The 18,647-nt window shown below is 40.1% G+C and overlaps 1 protein-coding gene across 1 annotated transcript in view; it reads left to right on the forward strand.

The window, feature by feature from the left end:
* The window catches only part of AFF1 (ALF transcription elongation factor 1), a 211,885-nt gene that overhangs the window by 156,801 nt on the left and 36,437 nt on the right, over positions 1-18,647 (forward strand). Inside the window, exons 7-10 of the mRNA XM_019668071.1 lie at positions 1,859-1,914; positions 14,880-14,934; positions 15,061-15,098; positions 17,164-17,320. Coding sequence (XP_019523616.1) covers positions 1,859-1,914; positions 14,880-14,934; positions 15,061-15,098; positions 17,164-17,320 — 306 coding nt within the window. The remainder of the gene's footprint in view (positions 1-1,858; positions 1,915-14,879; positions 14,935-15,060; positions 15,099-17,163; positions 17,321-18,647) is intronic.

Below are 18,647 nucleotides of genomic sequence, written 5' to 3' on the forward strand. Positions count from 1 at the left end.
GCTGCTCAGCTCGGGCTGGACTCGAACTGCTGTTGCTCAGAGCTCAAACTCTTGAGCGAGCGCTTAACCAACTGAGCCACTCGGCCACAGAGTTTAACAGGAAGTCAGGACTAGAGAATTAACAAGGGGCCCAGCTCTGCCCACAATCCTCCCAGCTCTATGGTTGGTCATCTTAAGATGCCAGTTCACTTTCATCAGCGTTTATGTGGCTATCGCTTTCAGAAAAGTAGAGCTTGACATGTATTTCTAGAAGTATGCCCAGCAAGAGAATTCTGATTTCTTGAAGAGTGATCTTACGGTTTTGGAGTCTGTAGAAAGTGTAGAGAATGAAGGATAGCGCTTTTACTTGTACGTCCCAGTGTTCAAGCCCACATATGCGAAAACATGGCTGCTGAGGATAATCAGATCCCTGTGGAGCGTAGGGCCCAGTCAAGATGTCGGTATGGGAGTCCCAGTGAGTGGTCAGAAGAGTGGTTTTAGCCCCTCTCATTTGTAGTCCTGGCCCTAGCTTGCTAGCCAGAAGGGGAAGCAATCTATAAAACTATTAAATCTTAAACATGTATAAGAGCTGCTGCCACCATGAGGATAAAGTGATTAATTGCAAATATTCAAGGGTCTCCACATGACATTTATGGGCAATACTACTCACTCTTGCCTGAAAGGCATCCATATTTCCATTCCACTTCAATTTTTGTTTCAAGTCTCCACTACCTCATGCTTAGACCAAAACAGCAGCCTCCCAGCTGGTTTGTTGCTCCACCTTAACGTTTCCTGCTCCCTTCTGGGTTATCCCAGGCTGCACCTCCAGAACAATCTTTTTAGGAATCACTCTATCGAGTCCCTGTTTAGACCTTTGGTGGTGTCTCATTGCCCAACAAATAAAGTCATAGCTTCCCATCCTGGTGTTCAGAGCCCTCTAAAATCTGACACCCGCTTGTCTTTCCATGCCGTCCACCACGGATTCTGCACCCCAGCCTTACCCTTTCCAACTCTGGGCCACTTGAACTCCTTTCACCTCTCTACCTTTGTTCACACACATTCTTCTGCCTGAAAATCTCCCTCACCCTCCTGCCAGCAGTCATTCTGTCAAACTCTCACTCATCCTTAGTAACACAATTCATTTTGTTCCTTTTCTGATTTGCTGCCTTTGGTCATTGCCAACAGAAGGACAATTCTCTAGGTTCCTGGGATGGTTAGTTTGTATGGTAGATTTGTGTACCTAATCTCACACTGCCTAGGATTGTAGGTATTCAAGTGCCTGCTTAATGTCCCTCAGTCAACTGTAAGCTCATCGAAGATGGGGTCAAATGCCTTGAAAATCTTGTCATCTACAAGGCAGTCTGTAAATAGTTGTTGAATAAATGATTGGAGGGGGTGCTGAATAATGGAGGGACAGGTGGGAGGGAGAGCACTGTTGGCCGAGGACAGAGGCAAGCAGATCATTGAGATACATGAGGTCAAACCAGGTGGGGGATGAGAGCAGCCCTGTCACAGTGTTTTTATGTGAGCCCCCACCAACTGACATCGAGGGAAGGGAAGTCTCCAGCACATGGGAAAGTTGCCAGCAATGTGTGTGTGTGTGGGGGGGGGGCTGCTGCAAGCAGTGCTAAAGTGTTTTTGTTTTGTTAAGTGTTTTTAATTCTGAGCAAGCCCTTTCTGTAGAAGTAACACAAATGTTATTGTATAATGGTGAGATTATACCAAGTCCAATGCATAGCCCTTTGGGTGACAGAACTGAAGTGTACTAAGTGTTTAGGTAAAAAAGGTGAGGATGGGGAACAACAAAAAGGGGAATTTATAACTAAAAGTCTCATGAACATACATGTTTGTGCTGCTCTAATCATTTCCCCCTCCCCCCACAGAACAATATGATACATCTTCAAAAACGCACCCTAATTCGCAGCAGGGAACATCGTAAGTAAAATACTTTTGTTTATTAAGTTTGTCATACAACATTGTAATTTCCCATGTAAATCTATTGCTTAGGTTTTTTCCCCTGCTTTCAAGCAGTAATTTTCATAAAATACTGCTGCATTGTAGAGGGAGGACGTAACCTATATTTGTATTTGGATTAAGTCCTGTTGAGGGTTTCGGCACCATAGGAGAGTTTGCTAAGGGGCTTTCTCAAGAGAAAGGCATTTGAGCCATTATTTGCATATTAAGTGTGGAAAATAGAAGGTTTTAGCTTTATAAATTTCAGTCTTAAATAGCTTTAGCTTTTGGAAAGAAATTTTGGGGGATGTGCATAATTTAAGATTTTTCTGCCACTTTTTTGGCCTAGTTTTCACTAATAAAGAATGAGGCCTATTGCCCAGCTGTTCTTTATTAAGGCCAAGTAACTCTAGATATATTTTGGGTTTTTGGAACAGTTTAAACTATATAATAAAGATTTTAATATCAGCATTTTGACCCAATTTGTCATTTCTTGGCAAATACTTCTTTGTTTTCACACAACTAGAAGTGTTCAGGGACTAAGTGAGGTGGCCTTTCTCGCCTTCATTTTCTAATCAGTTACTAACATGGCGTTGTTAGTCTCAGGATTTCAGGTTCATGCTCCAGCTTTTTTCTGTTTTCTAGCCATAATATTTGTTTCATGTATTTTGGAAGGAGGGATTGCAGGGGATTGACTATGTTAAAAACTGTATAGTTGACGTGAAGAGGTAATTTTCTCATCATGACTGAATGTGGAATCAGGTTAAATCGTTGTTCCCTTGATGCAATTTGTTTTCATTGCTCCATAACAAAATAAGAATAAAAGAACAATATAATGAAATTTTTTTTTAAAAAAAGGTAAATTTATTATAGCTTAAGGGATGGATTATTTTTGTGTACTAAAAATCTCTTTCATTTGTGGTACTGGCAGATGGTGAGTTTGCTTGTTTTTATTGTCTTTTACTAGAAAAAAAATTAACTATGTCAGTTATACTCTCTTTTTTCCCTTTTTCTTTTCTTTCTTTTTTCTTTTTTTAATTTACTGGTTCATGAATTTGGAAACTGATTGAGATTAGACTTACAGAAGGAAGAGGTTTTTAAACCAGCTGATAGCTGGTAGAGAATAGAGACTACAGGTCAATTGTAATGCTCTGTGGAAGCCCTGTAACTTTCCCAAGGTTTTGCTCCTTCTGTTCTTTATAGTGGTTGGTAGTAAAGCCCTTTAGGCCATAAAAGGCCCTGGCCAGCATCTTTGGGGACAGGGAGGAAGGGGGAGTTGCAGAGCTTGCCTCCCACTTGGCAGTAAGAATAGAGGGGAGGAGCTCTCCAAGGAGCCCCGTGGGTGGAGGCACTGGGTGGAGGCAGTGCCGGGAGGGAGCAGCTGTTCCCCTGGGCCTGTGTGGAGAGGGAGAAAGGCACCTGGGTCTGATCTGGGCCTCAGAAGTAGCTGCAGAGCGAGTGGCTCAGAGTTATACTCTTCCACACCAATTTCCATCAGCTTTTAGGCTTAGGTAGCTGGTAGGGGCTTAGACCATTTTCATGACAATTTTGCTACTCAGAGAAATGGGTAGCTCTCCTGATAAGTGAATTAAACCCCTGACGTCAGAGGTGCCTGAAAGTTTCTAACAGGTACACTTATATCTTGTGACATACGTAGTGATTTCTTTATAAAAATGATTAATTTGCTACCTATAAAATGACCCAGAAAAGATTTTTGTTATGATCCTAATCGATTTAGGGGATGGATGCAAGTAGGGCCTCGTGGAGGTGAAGAGGGAGCGGGCGGAGGGGAGAGGAGGCTGTGCGGCTGTGGTCATGTGGGGGTGGGGTCGGTGGTATTGCGAAGTGCTAAAATGAAACGGACCTCTAAGAAAAAGGAATCACTTTTATGGAGACTGGATGAAAGTGGTGTCCCAATTAATTTGTAAAGTGCAGTCACTGTTTCAGATTTAATACAGTAAATCTCTTAGTGCTACAGGTTAATTTGATCTAGTGTCATTAGGGTTCTTTGACATGCGCTTGAACTATTTCGGTGACACACACAGTGCCAGGGAGATAATCTAATGTATTTTGAATGTCAGGGAAAAAAAATGTTAATTACAGGGTCATTTATACTTTGGTTTTAAAAATCAATCTAGGTCATAATGCTTTTTTTTTTCCGAGTTACTAGTACTTGGGAATCCTTAGAAAAGTAGAGTAGTACATATGAAGGGAAAAAGGGGGGCCTTGACCTAGGGAATAAATTTGTGGAGAGTCTATATTAATTCTTATTTCTGTCCAGACTTGGGGGTGGGGTAGCAGCAGTTAGCCAGGTGGTAAAAGGGTGTAGATGTGACAGAAATATGTGCTGAATCTGTTGCTTTTAGTTTCTGTAATTGAAGCTCTAGTTAGTTCTCAAATAATGAATTCCTTCTGCCAAGTTTTGTGGGGAAGTGATTAGTTAGGATGTAAGTGCTATTTGTCCCTAGGTTTAGGGGAGGGGGTGTTGCTTTAAGGACTCCTGGATTTAGAATCCTCCTCCTTTCCAATGCTTACATGTGTTGAATTCTGAAGGCAAAGTATAAAGTATTTCCTTTTTAAATGTCGTTATAATAACCTTTATATAATTGTGGATAGTTCCTTTCTGTACATCCAGATACAGTTTACTGGTGTCAATTCTTCTGTCAGCCTCTCAAAAGGGATTATCTGTTAATGTTTTGGAAACTATAAAGCAGTTGATAGGTATATTATTGTGACTCACTTTCTTCTCCCTTCCCTCTCCAGACCCAGAAATTGCCAGATCCTTACTAGAAAGTGCCCTCTTTTATTTTTCTTGTATGTGTCTCAGAAATTGTCAGTCCTTATTTAGACTAGAGAGAGAAATGAACCATTATAACAATTTGAAATTTTTATTATGTTCAAAGTCTCTTTTGAAATGAGGGAAATATCTGGATTTAAAGGCTGGGGTTGGGATTGTCCCGGAAGGAAGTTTGATGAGAAGAAATGGTCAAGTTCATAAAGGCTCGGAAGACTCTAACACCTTTTTAAGTGAGCCTGAATTTTCAGCTTTAACTCAAAATAGCATTTGTTCTTAAATATATTGGCCAAGAAGAAAGCAAGCCCCATTCTTTCAGTTTATAGCATTATAAAATCATCACAGCAGGACACATGTGAGCTGAAATGTTCTAGAATTAAGTCTGAAGAAGTGGCTTACTTGGACCAGTTCATTTAAATCATATTTAGCCTGAGGAAATTACTTTTCTCCTTTTTAAGATACTTCTTTTTTGTCTTATCTTTAAATGTTAGATTATATTATGTGAAAATGTTTTGCCTGGATCCTTTATTTTCATGACAACTCTAACTTAAGAGTGCTATTTACTGATAAATATTATGGAATCTGTGGTAGAAATCACCCTAATGTGTAAAGCTTATATAAATTATTTGTCCCTGAGATGATACCCCTATCTCTTGAAAAAGAAGAACAGACATTCGTGCTGATCAGCTATATACCATAGTAGGCCTACATGAAACCTTCAACGTATTATGTAATTGGAGATCCAATTCTTGACACTAATTCCCAGTACTCAATACCAGGCATTGCTGGAAAAGGAAACATTTTTTTTTTCCATGCCCAGCTTATCTAATCAGGTGATTAAGAACCCAAGGTTATTGGTGTTCATGATTATTTTAGTAACCTAGATATATTAGGAAGTGTTTTGTTTGTTTTCAGGAAAAACAGTAGAGGTGTAAAATGAAAGAGAATAAAGCAGATACAGATTTTTTTTTTTTTAAGATTTTATTGGGGGAATTGGGGGAGGGAACAGTGCTGGGGAATCAGGGAAGGGGAACAGACAAGTCGCTGTCCTTTTCTTCAGTCTAGATGTGGAGGACGTCGCTTCACTGGCCCATGTTGGTATTATCATTGCGCTCTTCCTGGGCGAGGCAGTCACTTGCTAGCCATTGGACGGCCACTCACGGCTGTTCATGCCAGCTGCCAGCTGCTCATACCGTCTGCCAGCCACTCACGGTAGCTCACGGCAGCCCACTGCAGCCTATGCTGTTGCCGGCAACTCACGGCAGCCCAGCTCCAGGTCGAGCAGTTGTTCACCATCTTAGCTGTAGAGGGCCCAGCGTCACTGGCCCTAATGTGGGATCTGAACCGGGGCCCTGCTGCTCAGAGCTGGCGTCCCAAGCCATCTCAACCAATGCGCCACTCGGCCGGCCCAGATTTATTTATTTATTTATTATTATTATTTTTAAGTGAGTTAATGTTAGCCATGCTATGGAGAAAGAATTTGTAAGATTGAGTGTTGAATTTCTATTTCTAAGTGAAAGCAAACAAAAAGAATCATTCTGTGCAATGTTTAAAAAAATCTGCTTATTTCAGAATTGTAGTCACTAGGGAACATTAAACCAATATTTAGAAAGTACTGCAACTCCCAAATGTATAATCACCTCTTTTCCTAATCTGCACTGTGCTGTGACTAGCTCATGGTAGAATTATAGTTTCTTGGAATAGTCAGTTTAACTCTTGGACTTCCAGCTTTAATAGACAATATTCTAGGATCTCTTGCAGCACAGTGTGTGACTTAACATTGTATAGAGGTTCATGCTGGAAATGTGCATAATGTTGAAGGTATGGTCTGTTAAGGCTGTAAAAGGAAGCATATTTTAAATAATTATAAAAATACTGCTAAGGTTCTGGAAGATCATCCTCTTTAAAGTATCCACCTTGGAGCCATACTTTCTCAAATGATGTAGCCATGGCTTGAACTACTTTGGGAGCACTCCTTTAGGATACTGTCCACTACTATACTCGGTCTTAGACCAAAGGTCAAATAAAATAGACAAGAAGAATACATTTATCAAGTGTCTGTTGTATAATAGGTGAGTGCTAAGTACATGAGTCCGTGTTTTACAAAAGAAAAGTCATTCTCACTATTCTTTAACATGCTTTTGACCCCAATTATATACATTTTTTTCTGGGCTCGGCTCCAGGTGACTTGGAGATGTTTCCAGAAATTGTCATTCATCCATTCAGTGCCTAATAACTGAACGCATGCTGTGTGCCTGGTGCTGCTTTAGGCACTTGGGGAAACAGTGGCCTATAAGACAAAATCCTTGCCTTCCACGACCTGTAACTAAATGAGGGTGGCTTGTAATACAAACTAGGTGACATGATAGTGACAGGCTTGGGGGAAGAGTTTTTTTTGGATGATGGTTATACTTCAGGGAAGGAGGTCAGGAAACGTCTCTTAGAGGAGGTGACATTTGATCTGGAGCCTGAATGGCGAGAGGGAGACAGGGAGTGCTTGCCACCTTTAAAGGGGCATGACAATTTATGCAGCAGGCTCTGAAGGCAATTGAAGACATCCAGGAATAACTCTTATTGGAAGTGACTACTTTGAAGTAGTTCATTTGCATATGCAAAACACGATTTTAAAGGAACCCTTAATGGTCCAGTTAAGTCTCACTTTTAATCATAACTGTTAATTCACTGCAATCAGTGACCCTGGACTTATTTAAACATGGGTTGAAAGATTGAATAAAAGATGTTTTAAATTGCTAAGTGTCTTATTAGTCTTAAACTAATTTGTGCATCCCACCTATTCTGGGATGCTGGGCTGTTTAAACTAACAAGGTGTGGTCTACTTCAATGAGAGTTCATGTTCTCTCGCTCTCCCCCTCCCACCTTCACCCTGCAAAGGCCTCCAAGGCTCTCCGTAGCCTCCCTCTCGGCCTCCTCCCTACTTCCCTCCCTTCCCCCATGCACAAGTGCAGGGTCCATTTTGGCCACATTGGCCTCTTTGCTGTTTTTTTACCCTGATTACTCTTCCTCCCAATTCCCCCTCCCTTCAGGTCTCTCCTTGGATGTCATCCCCTATCAACGTGGTCTTCCCTTCCCATGGAGAAGAGTAACCCACACCCATCCTTTCTCTTTTATACTTTTGTGCCCCTCCATAGGCTTCTTACCCATTGAGAAAGTATGTATTTTAGTTGTTTATCTCCCTCCTCTAGTCTATAATTGCCACAAGAGCAGGGATTTTTGTCTGCTTAGGGTTGTATCCATAGAGTCTAAAGCAGGGCTTGGTTTATAGTCAGTACTTAGAATAAATGTGGAGGAAAAAGTATTACACATGAACTTGATTAGTTACCTATGAGCAATATTTAGTGGATGTAATTTTCAGCAATAATTTTTCTACATTTTGTTTCTAGTCCAGTATGTATGTCATCCTTGCACTATTATCTTGTCATACTTATTGATTTAATCTATTAACTTTAAATTTTCCCTCATTTATACTCATGTTTTTTTCTCATGTCCTTATTTTACTTCAGATAATTTTCACTTCATCCGTGGAGTTTAAATAATCTTTTACACCTTTGGGGACAGTTTTTACCTTATCAACCATAAGCTCCATTACTACAGTAAATCATGTGCTGAATCACTTTCCCCTCTGTTTTGTTAGTCCATAATCTCCCATAAACAGTCGCTTCATGAATTTGAGTTCTGTCACCATTTGGAGATTTCTCCTTATTCAAGGTGTGATCAAAAGACACGGTGAATGTTTAAAAGACATGGCGAATGTTTAAATTTAAAAAAACATTATTACAGTAAAAGACACATTGCTATTAATCCCCCTCAAAATACTCCCCCTCACTTAGAACACACTTATCCCATTGCTCTTGCCACTTTCTGAAGCTGTTCTGGAAGTCCTCTTTCATGAGTGTCTTTACTTCATCCTCCATCAAGACAGCGCTCCGTGTCACACATCACTTCTGGTATACGGCAATTTCTGTCATATAAAAACATTACAGTGTGTCCTCATCCACCTTATTCACCGGATCTGGCACCGTGGGACTTCTGGCTCTTCCCCAAAGTCAAAATGACCATGAAAGGAAAATGTTTGGAATCGATTCGGGACATCGAGGCAGCCACAATAGCACAAAACTAAAGATACTCATGAAAGAGGACTTCCAGAACTGCTTGAGAAAGTGACAAGAACGATGGGATAAGTGTGTTCAAAGCGAGGGGGGGAGTATTTTGAGGGGGGATTATTGGCAATGTGTCTTTTACTGTAATAAATTTTTAAAATTTAAACATTCACCGTATATTTTGATCACACCTCATATGTTGTGTCACAGCTGCTTAAGATCTGCTTTCTCATTTTATCATTTCTTGTATATGGAATCCTCTTCATGATTTGTGGCCTTCCATCATTTGTAGTTCTTGTTTCAGCTGTTTATCAAAAATGAATCAAAGCCTGATTGAATTTAAAATTGGGGGGATTATGCGTCTGCCTTGGAGCCCAACTTCCTTCTCTTTCCCCGCACTTCCATTGCCCGGTCTTCCCCCAAATCAATTTTAAGTTTGTGAGATTATGCAAGTTCATACATTCTTACATGTTCGTTAGCCTTTTTTGAATAGCATTACTTTACTTACTTTAAGCACACCTAATACCAGGGCTGTGACTTTTAATTGTAAATAACTGCTGTGAGCTTGCTTTCACTTGCTCTTTCCCAAATAAAATGTATGGCCTGATCATAGGAAAGGCGAAGCCAAGACATCGTATCACGTAAATCGTTTTTGGGTCCTGAATTGAGCTGTTACAGAATATTGGCAGCGAGCTCTTTGGCAAGCCCAGTGCTAAGGCATGGAAAAGGCATAAAGGTCTGTCTTGTATGTCTTCACACAGTAGCAGCTGGACTCGTGAGTCGCCGAAGCGTGCCTGCCGGAACCTGTACGTGGCTCTTTAAGCTTTGCAGAACAGCTGCCTGAAGAATGCATTTGTACAAAGGGGCTAGAGGATTGTTTGTCACCTTGAAGTAAAAAGTTCACCTAACAGTAGTGTAACATGTGGTTAAACCTACATGGTAGTTCAAAGAGCTGCTTTACCTGAGCATTTGGCTGCTTTTGAACAGTGCCAAGGTAGGCCAGATGGAGCCATATGCTTTGAAATAACTGCTCTGTCCTAGCGTTTGAAAGTAAAATTAGTCATGTGACCAGTTTAAAAAGTATATAAGGTTTGAAGTCCATTGATTTTCATCAGGGAAAAATAGTATGTTTATTCTATTCCAACAAGATCATTTTCTTTTAATTGAAGGCCTCTTTCAGTGGGTTCTGAAAGTTATATTTCATTCCGCCGGTTAGGTTTTCTAGCCATTGTGTCCAGAGCAAGGGGATCATTATCAAATGGAATGGCTTTGGTATCCTGGCTCCAGCAGGTAGCAGCCTGATGATCGCAGGCAAGTCAGGTGACCGCTCTGAGTCTGCTTCCTCATCTTTGGAATGTGAGGGGATGTTCAGAGCCAGCCCCTAGTGTTGTGAGTGAGGGAATGCCTGTCCTGTTTTAATCCCAGAGTGGGTGCAGCTGTGCAGCACTGCTACTTATTCAGCAAAAGGGGTGCTATTCATCCAGCTAGCTGATTGGCGTACCTGCCAAGTTCTAGATATAGAAGCTGTGAAGGTGAAAATGACTTGATCCTGCCCCAGAAAAGCTTGCATTTGAGTCCATCCCTTGGGCCCTATGTCCTCTTGCCCTAGATTTTCTTGGTATGATTGAGACTGGGTCTGAGAGATTTGATTCTCTTAGTGGGTGGAAAGGTGCTCCCCCAGATGTGCCGTAGTTAACTTTGTCCTTCTTCACATTCAATGGCCATTTCTTTCACATACAATATGTCAGGTATAGTACGTTATACTAATGTGCTTGGCTTCAAATATAACTTTGTGGGACAAGGAGGGGATTTTAGCAGCTGATTCCTTTAAAAATTCTTCCTTATCACTAAAAATGAAACCTTTACCTGTCTTCAGGTTACATTTTCCCCAACTATATAGATTCTTTAAAAAAAAAAAAAAGATGGCATTCATGATTTTCTATATTTGCAAAACTTACAGTTTTTAAGTAACCTTTTTTCTTACTAGAGATGTAATACATGTTTGTTATAAAAAACTTCAGAAAGTATTTTTTTTTCCACTAAGAGAATACTGCTTTGTATTAAGTTACCTATCTATGATGATATAATTAACCGTGGTTTCTGAAAGATTCTGTGGTTACTGTTGGCTGAGTTGGCAGTCACTGACAATACACTGTGTCTCCTGATTCTCGTGTCAAATAAATTATACCCATGAATTTTGATTAAACGAATTACCATGCGTAAATCCCTAGTACATCCTACGTAAATGATAGATTTTGTTTGACCCCATTGGTTTATCATTGCTTTTAAGTGAGGGTGTCTTTGGAGATACCTTTAGCAGCCCTCCTTCAGAGGTAACTGTCCTTCAGCCCTATTTAGGTCCTGAATTAGTTTCATACCTGCAGGCTTATTTTGTTACTGTCTACCTAATGCTCTGAAGGGGAAATTTGCAGAACCTGGAATAATAGTATTTTTACAGCCCCTTTTATTCATTGACAGCCCATGAAACTAAAGTCAGAACACGCTCGTATGCTTTCTGACTTACTGACCATATCTTAACTATGTTTTCTGCCTGACTTTTGGAGAATATATTCGTGGAAGCTGGGCATTTAGTACCTAGGCAAACAACTTACAGGGTATTTAGTCCTTTGCTAACAACAGGAAGTTGGATTACATGGTCATTGATATTTCAGGAAATTAAGGCAAATCAGCTTTATACAAAACAAACCCAATGACTAAGAAACAAAGAGGTCTGTTTACTGTGGTTTTGTTGTTGGTGGTTAATATTGAATACACTTGGTCAGAGGGTTTTTTTCCACCTTACATTTATTCCAAAGATACATCTTTTATCTTTTGCTTGTGTTACCCAAGCCAAGACGCCATTCAGCAGTAAACCCGTTGAGTGACTTTTTCTTGTATATCATTATGATTGCTGCTGCCAACCCCTACATCTGAAGGCTGTGTTTTCTAGCCTTGCTAAAATATGAACTTAGCTTTCATTAGATAAATACCGAGTAAGATCTACATTTGTAAGTAGCTAACAATTTTCATATTTTTTAGACACTTATCACAGGATGTTTTTAGTACATTTGTTGGTGAAAATACTCCCTTGGCAGAATAATAGTATTAGGTAGTTATTATGAGAGAGCCAAGTTTTAGAAAATATAGTGATTTTTACCAAGGATTCCCAAAATAATCATGCCTGCTTACTTCAGTGGCAGGTAGTGGGTTTGCAGTAAAAATTGTTGGTCAGATTATTGAAGAAGTATTTTTAGAAGTACTGAAGAATTGTAACCTCTAATATAATTCGCTTTTTGGAGCATCAGTAATACTCAAGCAGACTTTTTTCCCCCCTGACTTACAACATTTCCTCACATAGTCATGCTCATAAATTTGGGGGGGAGGGGAGGGAGCAATTACTGATTCATTCCTTTGATGTTTGGGTGTCTCCATGGAAGAAGGTAAAGGGGAAGAGATAGGGAAGGGGCTAAGATTTGAGTAAACATACACAGATTGGAAAATGTTTGCTTTTAATATTTAGGTTCCATAACCAAACTGCCTAGAGATGAGTATTAATGTAACTTTGAGGGAGTGCACTAAGTTTTTATTTTTAACAGAATGATAGCGGTGAGGTTAAACGTGTTTTCTAGACAACAGTATTATTTGTATTGCTACCCTTTCCACTGATCAGTGTTCAAAAGAGAATATTTGTGTGCGTATGAAAAATAAAGTTCAATATTAATGTACTTTGGACAAAAACGTAAGGTAAGTGTATTCTTTGGCGACAGTTCCTTGATAGATTTATCCATCATACTATGTATTTGTTTAATTTATATATAGCACTTTTTAAATGTTTGGCACTGTTCTAAGCACTTTACAAATATTCATTTATCCAGTATTAATGCATTTAATGCTTAATCATTCTAGTTGTTAGGGACTATAGAAGGAAAAAATTTTTTTTTTTAAGATTTTATCAGGGAATTGGGGGAGGGGAACAGTGCTGGGGAATCAGGGGAAGGGGAACAGACAAGTTGTTGTTGTTTTGTTCTTCAGTCTAGTTGTGGAGGACGTTGCTTCACTGGCCCATGTTGGTATTATCATTGCGCTCTTCCTGGATGAGGCAGATTGGTCGCCGGCATCTGGACGGCTGCTCACGGTGGTTCTTGGCAGCTCACATTGGCTGCCAGCCACATGCGGTAGCTTATGGCAACCCACTGCAGCAGGGGCTGCAGCCTATGCCATCGCCGGTGACTCACGGCAGCCCAGCTCCAGGTCGAGCTGTTGTTCACCATCTTAGCTGTAGAGGGCAGTGTCACTGGCCCCCATGTGGGATCCGAACCGGGGCCCTCTGGCGTCCCAAGCCAGCTCTTAACCAACGCGCCACTCGGCCGGCCCTAGAAGGAAATAATTTGTGTGTAGTGTGTCTTGCTTTCCCTCTTCCCTTTCCCTTCTCCCTCCTCCTCCCCTCCTCTCTTCTCCCCTCCCCTCCCCTTCCTCCCCTCCTTTCTTTTCTTTTTTTAAATTAAAATTTATTGGGGTGACAATGGTTAGTAAAATTACATAGGTTTCAAGTGTACAATTCTGTAATACATCATCTATGTATCCCATTGTGTGTTCACCACCCAGTCAGTTCTTCCATCACCTATTTGGACCCCCTTTACCCTCATCTACCATCCCTTCCCCCTTACCCTCTGGTAACCACTAAACTATGTCTGTGTCTATGAGATTTTGCCTCTTTGTTTTGTTCATTTGTTGCTTTCAGTTTTATATACCACGTATTAGTGAAATCATATGGTTCTCTTTCTGTCTGACTTATTTCACTTAGCATAGTAATCTCAAGATCCACCCATGTTGTTGCAAATGGCATTATTTCATCTTTTCTCATGGCTGAATAGTATTCCATTGTGTATATGTACCACATCTTCTTTATCCAGTCATCTATAGAAGGATACTTGGGTTGTTTTCATGTCTTGACCACTATAAATAAAGCTGCAATGAACATTGGAGCACATATATCTTTATGGATAAATATTTTCAGATTTTTTGGGTATATACTCAGGAGAGGAATTGCTGGACCATATGGTAATTCTGTTCTTAATCTTTTGAGGAACCTCCACACTGCCTTCCATAGCAGCTCCACCAATCTGCATTCCCACCAACAGTGTATGAGGGTTCTGTTTTCTCCACAGCCTCTCCAACACTTGTTATTATTTGTCTTGCTGATGACAGCCATTCTAACTGGTGTGAGGTGATAGCTCATTGTGGTTTTTATTTGCATTTCTCTGATGATTAGTGATGTTGAGCATTTTTTCATGTGTCTGTTGGCCATTTGTTTGTCCTCTCTGGAGAAATGTCTATTCAGGTCCTCTGTCCATTTTTGAATTGAATTGTTTCTTTTTTTGTTGTTGAGTTGTATGAGTTCCTTATATATTTTGGATATTAGCCTTATTGGAGGCGTTGTTCCCAAATATCTTCTCCCATTCAGTTGTTTGCCTCTTTATTATTGATGATTTCTTTTGCTGTGCAGAAGGTTTTTAGTTTGATATAGCCTCATTAATTTATTTTAGCTTTTACTTCCCTTGCCTTTGAGGTCAGATTCATAAAATCCTCTTTGAGCCCAAGATCTTAAGTTTAGTACCTATATTTTCTTCTATGCAGTTTATTGTTCAGGTCTTATGTTTAGGTCTTTGATCCATTTTGAGTTAATTTTCATACATGGTGGCAGATGGCAGTCCCTCCTCTCCTCCTTTCATGGGCTTGGTTACTTTAGTCTTCAGACTGGCAACAAATCCCTGTCTCATGGTATTTCTGCTTTCAGTGCTCACGTATGTGAAAGGTTCCGTTGCGAGATTGTAAGGAGCTTGGACCAAGCTAGTTTCCGTGTTATAATTGTAAAACTTAACATTTCCAGGAAATAAAGCGTTTAATGAATAAATAAATCTATACCTAGTCCATCCCCTTTTTACAATCATTAAGCGTATTTTCTATTGATATGCTAAAGGAGTTATTAGAAATTATGTTAAATTCTGCGATGTCTCTGTCCCTGTCCTTTCCAGCATGCTTGAAGATGACCTTCAGCTTAGTGACAGCGAGGACAGTGAGAGCGAGCAAGTAAGTTCTGTACACCCCGTGACACCAGGAACCTTTTGTAAATCTGTCTAACATTCCTGAGCTGCTTATCCTAACCTGTTTTTTGTTCTTTTCCTGGTCCTTCTCCCCCTTACTATGAACGCCTAGACCCCAGAGAAGCCTCCTTCCACATCTGCACCTCCAAGGTACCGTGTGCTCCTTTCTCCTCATCTGTGCAAGACATTTGCATTTCTCTCCAACTGGGGAAAATACAACCTTATTTAGTACTCCCATCGCTTCTTCATGGGGAGGGATATGGAGGTTCACAGTTAAAAGAAAGCACCTGTTTAATATTTTGGAAGCTTCATTCAATCATAGAGAGGTTGTTAACTCTTTAAAAGAGAAAGAGCCCCTGCACCCACCCAAATCATCAGTTTGGGTGATGAAAATTTTTGAGAGTTTAAAGTAAGCTTAAATCACTTCCATCAGTATTATGTAACCAGTATTTGAGAAGTTATGCTGAAGAGCCTAGTGTTTTTTAGAAAGTGACACACTTCCCGTGTTTTCAAAAATTATAAAGCTGAATTTTCCATAGTGCCTTTTTTCTTGGTTACATGAATTTTCTAATTGTTTCAGTTGCTTTTAAAAATGACCTGCAGTCCATTTTAATGTGATGGAAAATGGCACTGTTTTCATTTTATGAGCAGCGGGCTGTATTTTAAAAAATGTGATGCTTTAATTTTCGGAAATGGGAACTCTCTGAACCAGCTTTCTGTTTCCCTTTGGTACCGGATTTAATGATTTAATATGCCAGCACCTGACCTCCACAGATAAAGAAGAGTTAAAGTATGCTGTAGCTGTTTTACTCCCTTGAGATGGGGTCATCCACTGCAAGCCAAACTCAGCAGTAAAAACCTTCCTCGCACATGTGATGTTATAGTTATTGTGGAGGAAGCTTGAGTAATTGTGCAAGGTCTTGAGGATTCATAAGCCCTGCCCATTTATTTATATCCTATTTTGTTCACTAATTTCTGGTGGCTTATAGTGACTCATAAAATATGACAAAACAGCCTAACTTAAAAGTGGAGGAAAAGAAAAATAGAAAAAACAAGATGGGGATAAGTCAGAAGCAGGAGTAACACTGGAAGTGGATCTCATTCTGTCATCACTGGCTTAAGCTACCTGAGTGATGGTCACAAACCTGATGTAGCATTTTGTATGAGGAAATTATGTCCTAGTCTAGTGTGTTTATTTTTAAATTACCTCAACTAGTGGTTTTATTTATCATCGAGTAATTTTTTATTCTACTTATTCTCATAATAATTTTATTTAATAAATTTATCATTTAATGTTTTAGGTAGATTTGGAGGCTTTCAAGATTCTAGTTGATTTATTGCTTTGGCTAATTCCATCAAGGCAAAGTTTTAAGATAACCCTTTGAAATTCTGTGTATGCGCAGCAGTGTGATCAGTATGTGTTTCCTAACTGACTGAGAGTGACTGCCCTGTTCTTAAAACTTGCAGTAGTTAATCCCTACTTTAGCTGATATTTGGGATCATCCTAAGCCACTCGTAAAGAATGGCCTGTTTTATAATTCTGCCCATGGGTGTGACTGTGCCTTTGAGGTCACTTTCCAGAGGAACACTGTTTGTGTTCAGTAATCTTTGACTGCCATACAGTTAGTTCTCATATGGAACATAGAGGGAGTTTTTAATGTATTGGCTTATTTCATAAATTAACTGCTTTGGGTTATAGATAGCAGAGGTCAGCCAACTTAAAGTGTCAGGAAGTATTTTATTTAAATATTGGTGGGCCATAGAGTCTGTGTTGAAACTAGTTAACTCTGCGTTTGTAGTATAAAAGCAGATACAGAGAGCACACAGAATAATGGGTGTGGATATGTTCCAATAAAACTTTATTTAGAAAGACAGGCAGCCAGCCCCTGCCATGGCTTGCCAACCCCCAACATGAAGCACCTGGCATCTGTATAGCTCAAAATGTTCTTTAGGAGCAAAATTCCACAGGCTTCTTCTTTATGTAGTTATCTGGTGAGCTATTTTAAGGGTATTTGGTTTTTTTTTTTTACTGATTTTTCAGCTACTGTGGGCCTTTTTCTCAACTGGATGATATGGTAATTTAGTAAGCTTAGGTAATATTGAGGCCCTTCCTGTCAAGCTGCAGAAAAATGGGCAAAGCAGGAAATGAATAAAGAGGGGGAAGAAATCCACCTTGTGTGGTGTCTTCAGATGGTCTCTCTCGGTTGCTTCGCAGCGCTCCACAGTCGCTTCCAGAAGCAGCGGCCTCAGCACATTCCAGTGGTGCCGAGTCAGAGAGCACCAGTGACTCAGACAGCTCCTCGGACTCGGAGAGCGAGAGCAGCTCAAGTGACAGCGACGAGAATGAGCCCCGTGAAACTGCGGCTCCTGAGGTACCGTGTCCCCTCCAGGAGGCAATCTAAGATGGCAGCATTCTGCCTTTTGGGGCTAGCGTGCTGGGGGCCAGACCCTGACTGTGGGACTGAGTAGTTTTTCCCCCCTGGGGCAATGCTTTTCTGCTCCTCTCCTGTGGAACCAGCTGTTTCTAGTTACTTATTTCTTACCAAACATTTGGCAGTGGAGGTTTGGGAGCGAGGTCTTCTCCCTCCTGATAGGTTCTTCTCTGTTGTCGCTGGTGTTGTTTTGAAGAGCAACTCATTAAGAATGTTTGCACACCGTTTTCTTTTCCCTGCTCTTGAAAAAGTGAATGCGTTTTTTAGTAGGCTGCTGTTTTAATATTAATGAGAATTCTTTTTGAAATTTCAGGAATGCATGAATTAAGGAAATCAAAAGTAGTCAGCCTGGTTTAGCAAAGGGCAGGAACGTGAACTAGAAATAAGTCATCAGAGGTTCTATTTTTGAATCACTAAAAGCAATGGTTAAATTGATGGCGAAGTGATTTTGCCAGGGTTGTGTTTCTTGCACCCTCTGCCCCATGTAAAACAGGGATAATTGTGTTTGCCTGTCACCTGCCCTTGGGACATATTGTAAAGATAAACAGATGAGATCAAAAAATCTAAAGCACTGCATTTATCTAGAGGATTTATGCTATGTCCTGGATTGTCGAGCACAAGAAATTTAGTAACAACTAAAAAAGGTTGCCAAATGCCCTCAAAACTTGGAGTAGCAATGTAAAAATTATGCTGGCTTAGGATACTTAGTGAAAAGGGAAAACATTTTTGTTTTCTAGACCAGCTTGTATAGAGAAAATTATTTTGCATATTTAAGATGGGAATGCTGAGAAATGAGACTTTCTGATTAAGAAAGTGTTAAAGTTTTTTAGTATTTGTCTCTGCTGTTTAGAAAGCAAGGCAGTTCCACTAGAGCGTTAACCAAATCCATCTGGAGATCATGTAGTGAGACTCAAGAGCCACGTCTGAGGGCAAGGGAGGCTGAGAAAATAACCGAGTGTCATTTTTTGTTAGATATGAGTTTATGTCTGGCGCAGAGCAAGTGCTCAATAAATATTTTTTTGGAGTGAATAAACATAGATCAGTCTTAACTGCATTTGAAGTGCCTTTCAGGTTTTTGAAACTACTCTGTGTTTCTGGGGGTTCTCTGTTTCCTTGTGTGATACTAATTGCTGTTGAAATAAATTTTCTATTCCTCAGGGAAAAAGATATTGAATATGTTCTACAGAGGCCTTATGTGATTGTTCACTGTTAATGTTTACAAAATCTTTGCTTTGTGTCTCACCTTATTCAGTAAGAAAAACCTGTA

This window comes from Hipposideros armiger, unplaced genomic scaffold (assembly GCF_001890085.2).
Source record: "Hipposideros armiger isolate ML-2016 unplaced genomic scaffold, ASM189008v1 scaffold_515, whole genome shotgun sequence".
Classification (NCBI taxonomy): domain Eukaryota; kingdom Metazoa; phylum Chordata; class Mammalia; order Chiroptera; family Hipposideridae; genus Hipposideros; species Hipposideros armiger.